Source organism: Otolemur garnettii, unplaced genomic scaffold (assembly GCF_000181295.1).
Source record: "Otolemur garnettii isolate 467f Iridium unplaced genomic scaffold, OtoGar3 scaffold00005, whole genome shotgun sequence".
NCBI lineage: Eukaryota > Metazoa > Chordata > Mammalia > Primates > Galagidae > Otolemur > Otolemur garnettii.
Window position 1 is genome coordinate 20,809,487 of NW_003852400.1, and position 6,823 is coordinate 20,816,309.

The 6,823-nt window shown below is 37.1% G+C and overlaps 1 protein-coding gene across 3 annotated transcripts in view; it reads right to left on the reverse strand.

Moving 5' to 3' along the window:
• Positions 1-219: 219 nt before the first annotated feature.
• HEPACAM2 (HEPACAM family member 2) overlaps positions 220-6,823 on the reverse strand; it is a 38,125-nt gene continuing 31,521 nt past the window's right edge. Inside the window, exons 9-10 of one of the 3 annotated variants that reach the window (XM_003782670.3) lie at positions 3,871-3,980; positions 220-925 (exon numbers count right to left, since the gene is read on the reverse strand). In XM_003782670.3, coding sequence (XP_003782718.1) covers positions 922-925; positions 3,871-3,980 — 114 coding nt within the window. In that variant the 3' untranslated portion in view covers positions 220-921. Of the gene's footprint in view, positions 926-3,866; positions 3,981-6,823 lie in introns of those variants that run through there. The other 2 variants (XM_012811649.1, XM_023519138.1) reach the window with 2 other exon arrangements.

Consider the following 6,823-nt stretch of genomic DNA (forward strand, 5'->3'; position numbering starts at 1 on the left):
TTTTTACTGTATACTTTTATGAAAATACAGGTGGGACATTATAAATACAGTGATTCTCTTGAAACATTTTAGAAAACAAATTCTATTTTTTAAGATTTCTTTTCTTCTGCAGAAAATATTAGGCCATGAGAGAGCAAGATTCTTCCTTTAATAGTTATCTATAATCTAGTCTTTAGTGGACATTGAAAAATAAGGATAAAAAAATCCAATTCTATTGACTTTTACACTACAAGACAAAGAATGAAGGCCACATAAAAGCAAAGACAGAATAATTTATTTGAATCCTTCTTTCCTTGAACAAAAATGAAGATAAGACTTTAATAAGTCATTTCCTTACGCATTTTACAAGTCTTCTCAAAAACACCACTGGTGATCAACAGCCTAGGACGGAAGGCATAGTCCTTTTCTTGTAACAACCATCCTATTATTTTGTGATACAAATAACAAGATATAAATTTGGGAATAAAATAAAAAATAAATATAGCAATCTTAACAGTAAAGCCTGCTTGGAAATTTACAAGTATAAAGTTTCCACATTTGTAGGTGAGATAGGATAGTGTCAAGGTTGATGAAAGTGAAAGTATAGATTAGAATTAAATAGGCCTTTCAGAGAAATTGGATATAAAAAGAGGGATTGGAAAGCCCCGTCCTGTCCTTTTCTTTCTCACATCATGATAAAGACTGTCCATTGAGGAATATTTCCATACCATTTTCCTCTGTTGCACAAGACATCACATTTATGCTGGAAAGCCTACAGTCTAATTTTCATAAGTGCCTCTATCCTGCACTTAAAAAGACTAATGAGTGAGAGGTAATAAACTTGATGTCTTCACTGATTCCAGATGAATATACATTTCTTCTGTTTTTCCTCAAATTTTCCTTCATCATTTCACTCCAATGGACTGCTTTGCCCATAAAAGCTCACCTAGTGAAGAGATACACAAGATATGTAAACCATTCCATAGATTTTCAAGTCTACAGGTAAAAGTACCTTAAGTTCTTTTATTCCTTTCAGAGCTGCATGATATGAATGTTTCAACTGGTTCAAGAAAGTCACATTTATCGAACAATAAATATAAAGAATAAGCAATCATTGAATTTTAGATAATTTCCTTTTGAAACTAAATGTTTACTTACTTGAAAATTCTGTTTTCAAGATGCTAACAGTCAGCTTTGAGTTCAAAACAAACCCCAATAAGAAAAATGATGTCAACAGACGATATTGAAATAATGTAGCCATAAGTTCAATAAATAAATAACTGGGCTTAGTACTAGAATATGAACACAGAGTAATCTACTAATTTGTTAAACACCAGCCCAGTTAGGTAATAGCACATGTAGTCAAGAAAATAACCATGTTAGAACAGTCTAAGAGCCAAGTGATAAAATGGTTTGGCTGTCCTTCCTACCTCAAAAGTGACTGTCACATACACATAAAAGAAAGAAGTTGGGATTCTTTCCCTAGTACTGGCACATTCACTTTGGGAATGGGAGATAGGAGATACTCACTAACCACATGTAATTATGTGTTATTCATACACTTGTCTTCAAATTTAATAGGACCTAGAGCATTAAAACCGTAGATAATCAGGGAAGAAAAATGGTTTGTGCATTTTTAGACTGTATTAAGGAATATTAATTTTACCAAGAACTACTAATCTTTAGTTAAAATAAGCCTAACAAACTATGAAATCCTTAAAAGAATGAGTCTTAATCTCTCCCCTTAGCACATGGTAAATGTCCTGGAAATGTTTGTGGATTCATTGCAAATAAAATAAGCGCAAAACAGTTTTTCATGAAGAAAAAGAAAACCTTCTACTTATTCATTTTTAAAATTTAGAATAGGCAACACAAATCCGTACACCAAGAAATAATACTTTAAAAATGTTGGCAGAGAAGGAAAATTTTCAAAAGGACATTAGACAGAAGGGAGACAGGATAAAAGAGAGGAAAAGAGCAGGGAGACGCAGAAAAAAAAAGAGAGAGCCGGTGGAAGACAAAGACACACACACAGAGAAACAAACAGAAAGACTCAGGAGACGGGAAGAAGGAGGGAGAAGACAGAGTCCCTGGGAGGTAGGTGTCACTCAGGTTGGGCTGGGAACGCGAGATGCTGTCCTGGGGATGACAGCCTTTCTAAGGAAGGGGCATGTTCTCAATGGCAGTTTTGAATAGTCCATTATAGTCTAGAAAAAGAGCATTTCTACTTTATTTTCAACCTCCAAAATTTATTTCTGAGATAAACTTTTATATTCTTAAGAAGTCAATGTCTGGAAGGTATCAGACGTGATTTTTTTTTTTTTTTAAAAGAGAATCAGTTTTTTTGACGTGGAAAAACAATCTGATCATTTTCTTTTGTGTTCTGAAATTGTAACTGCCATATTCACAATCTGACTCAACTTTTACTTCATCCTTGGGAAGCTTAAAAGGTAAACCTCAAATTTTTGTTTGGGTTGTTTGCATTCCATGTGAAAAATAATTACACAGAATAAAGGATATACAGAAAAATAAATGAATTTAAATAATATAAATGTTTTAATTAAACTTCTTTTCAGGCTTTATATTTAATAAAGAAAAACTTTCCCTAACTTTCTATTCCAGACAGTAAAGAAGGTTAGATATCATTTTAGAAAGTTTTTAAACTATCATAAAATAATATTCCATTATGGTGTTCTACTAGATTTGTAATACAATGCTTTAAACCAATTTTCATTTTTTTTGTTCAAACCAGAAGTTCCTAGCTCCACTGGGGTCTGTTCGTAATATATCTGACTCCAGGTAAATTTTCTCTATTGGGGTTCTTTGAAGGGTTTTGCCACTTTTTTACCCCTTAAATGGCTCCATAATCCTCCCGAGACGGGATTTCCTCCCTCTAAGATGATTTCCCATGCATTCATTCACCTCTGGCTGTTATTTTTGATATTTACCCAGAGGTGTGCATAAATTACTTTGCTGGAACTGTTTCTTTTTGCCAGGGGGGAAGTTTCTATGTGTAGTTATTGATGTTCTTTTCAGAGTCAATAAATGACAAATAAAAAAATGATGGAAGATGATTTGTGGCAGTTATGCCTCAGGCAGCTAGAGCTGACAAAAAAAAGTTCATTTCATTATTTTGAAAGACTGTAGGCTGAGTTTCTCCATGGCAGGAAAGAGAGGGAGACTTCTCAGGGGCAGCCTTGAACTTAGCTGGATGACTAGTTTTCTAGCTTTGGCCTCAGCACAGGTTTTGTCCTCTCCAGTAAGAAGCCAGTCCTCACCGGTGGTTCTAATCACTTGGGGGAATAAACTGCTTTGAAGTGCAAGAGGTTGGGTGTTTGATGCCTACTGTGTTGTAGGTTTGTTTTGTTCTGTTTTGTTTTAGTGACAGATTATCAGATCATCATTGCTTTAAAAGCTACCATAGCCACTGAAAAATCCTTTTTTTTTTTTTGCAGTTTTTGGCCAGGGCTGGGTTTGAACCCGCCACCTCTGGCATATGGGGCCGGTGCCTTACTCCTGTGAGCCACAGGTACCACCCTGAAAAAAATCATTTTATAATCAACATGGCTTGAGAACTGGCCTAAACATTCCCAGATGTGGGGATTTATTGGGGGAAACAGTGTGAGGGGAAGAAAGGTAGGGAACAGACAGTCAATTCTACAGCTCTGCAACTAGTCCACTGGCCCAAGTACGTGGCCCAGAAGATGGTTATGAGTTTGCCTGTTTTATTTCTCAAAATTATTTTCAGGTAGGGAAGTGTGTTCATATGTACAGAAGCTATAATTTCTTATTTTAATATTTTTCTTCTGAGTCTTTCAGTAAATTCTGGGAATAGCAGAGGCTAAATGCTGAACCCTTCTACAGAACCATGGAATGCAGATCCATACTTACTCTGGATGGTCTTGCTGTTGGGCAGGGATGTGCTGAATAACTTCATAAATTGTACTGTGTAGATCTTGCCCTGATACACCATCAGAGGCTGGAACAGGTCTACTTGGCATCTAGAAAATGTGGCACATTAAAACAAATTAGCATAAGACTAGTAAAGGGTATCTTCATTATGGTGCATAATTGAACACAACTGGCAGTAGTAGTGATGATTAGAGAATTATAATTGTTCAACATCCCTAGAACGTTATTTCCTCCTTGCTATGGTTTCCTGCACTTACCCTATGAGAGTTTGTGCAGCAGCATAGTTACAAGGTCAGAAGAGGGAGAACTTGACAAAACTAATTTTTTTCCCTTCATTTAAGAAGAAAGCTGGCAATACTGAAATGGAAATGTAATAAAAAAAAATAACAAAAGAGGAGATATCAGGACAGCTTAGAATCTGAGAGGATAGATTATTATCTCATATGTCTCAATTACCCTTTGACTCTATTTGCTAGTTACGTGTATGAGAGGGCGGGCTGTACAGCCCAAGTCCCTCATGATCTTGAAGTGAGCTAAAACAGTACCAAGAAATTAAGAACACACCGGGGGAGATGTTTTGGTTTGAATGTAGCAACGAGCTCTAAAAAACTACCAGCTTGAATGAATGTGGAAACCAACATGTATTTTACTAAAACTTTATGTTTTATTAATGCCCATTCCTGCTATTTCATAACTTTTTTTTTCCTGTCAACACTACCTTCCAATTTCTTAGGCAAAGCCTGGTTTTCTTCTTGATCCCCAGTGTTATTTTCAAACACTTTCCGGCCTTCGTATTTGCACAGCGCCACCTAGAGGACTCTTTGCCCTTGATAAGTCAGAGGAATTCTTTCTCCCAGCTTGACTTGCCAGGTTTTTAGGAACATCTGTTTTACGTTTTTCTAGAAATCATCCATTTCCATTCCACCTGCTAAAGCTCTCATGGGCAGCACGATTATATATGATTTGTCCTATTTTTGTTTAGAGGTCCACATGTGGCCTTCTGAATCCTTGAGTGCAGCCTTTTGACTGAATCTAAATGTTATACAACAAATCCTTTTAATAAAGGGATTTGTTGTTCTGTGAAGCCTGGATTCAATCCAGAGGCAGTGCTTGGGGGTTTGGAGAGTCACAGATGGTCTTGAGGCAGCAAGTTCAGCACCCTATGGGAAAAGCAATCTATAGATTATCTCTAATTTACCTAATCTAATATTAGAGCTGTGAAATAATAAACTCTAACCCACCTAATCTAATATTAGAGATGTGAAAGATAAATAAGCTCACTGCGTGCAATTGCCTTCTGTCCAGCTCTTGAAAGAGGTGCTATGTGCATAGCAGTGAAATGTCCAACAGGTGGAGAGAGGAAGTTCGCCCATTTATAGCCTTAGATGTTTTTATTTTTAAAACTCAGAAAGTTAATTTGTTTCCCTTCTTAACTTCAACTTTGACATCTTGGTTTTCGCGTTGCCCTTCCTTTTTCTCTCAAGGCTGCTGCCTGGCCGCTCATCTTCCCACGTAACTGCCATTCTGCTTTCTCTCATGCAGATCTTCCTCCAGGTGTCTCCATCCTCCTGCTCCGCCACCTCCTCCTCTTCAGCCTTAGGTTGTTGGTTTCAATTTCTCACTTCTTCCTACAGCACCTGGCACGGCCAATTAAGAACCTCAACAGATTCCTCAGGAGTTGTCAGCTTTGAAGATGCACATGGCTCCAAATCAAGTTATTCTTTTACAGCAGAAATAAACAGGGTCTCTGGCATGTAATAAAAACACCCAGTGCTCGGCTTCAAGTTTTTAGCATGCAGATGCAATTGAGGTCTTCCCAATAAAGCCTGAAATCTGAGTATTGGTTAATCATAAGGCTAAATTTAAAGTTTCTTACATAAATCTCCCTCTTTTCCAATGAATTCCTGGGAGTAAAAGGTGTGTATTTTAAATAAAGAAATTCTTTACTTCAAATATTCAATTGTAAATCACCGTAGGTCTTCAGTTTCCTGCTCTCCCATTTGAAGTCACATATTAGAAGGGTGTTTTCTGCCATCATGAGAAGCTGTTTGGAATAATTGATCATATATATATATATATAGGTCTTTTGGCTTTAGAAGTGCTTGGTGAGCCAGTCCTGCCTGAGACTGAATAGGGAATTGCAGAGCCATTGCAGGGCAGTTCTCCCCTCTATCTGTGACAATGTGGGCACTGATGCTACTGATTCACCCTTAGGGAGGATGAAATCCAATCAATCCCTTTCCATTACTCCCAGGGTATTACTGAAATAAAGTCTGTGGCCGGGAAACTTGCTGGGTGAACCTAACATATTGAAAGAATTCTCTGAACAAGTGACATAATCATTTCCTCACAGCAAATACAGTACCATCTCCACAGTTGATCTTCCTACATTGAATGCTTCCTTTAAGTTGACCTGATTTTCATAGACTGGACATCCACCACCTGTACACATCAGTACAGTAGGCCTAGTTCCTTATGTTGACCACCTCTGTATGTTGACCAGTTCGGTACAGTCCTTTGGGTGGTCAACTACAAAGACTCTACTGCAGTTCTTTAACACTATGGAAATGATAATGTCCAGAAGCAAATGATCCATTTGTGGCAGCTTCTTTAAGTAGACTTTCACAGGAGAGCAGAGGAAAAAGTGGTCTTATACAAATCCATAGAAGTGTTAAAGAGCTGATTAGTGCTAAGAAATATTCTGCATGTCTATTAAGCAAAACTGATTGCTTTCAAAGTGATTTTTTTTTACAGACCAAAAAAATGACTTGAACTGAATAATAGCTCCCCTCTTACTCTTCCCTTACTCCTTTTCAGGGAGGAGTAAGAGGCGAGCTATTATTCAGTTTACTTTGGGTCTATATGGTAACTTCCTTTTGAAGAACATAAAGTCCTTTCAAGGGTATGACCAATGTCATTATTCAGTTTACTT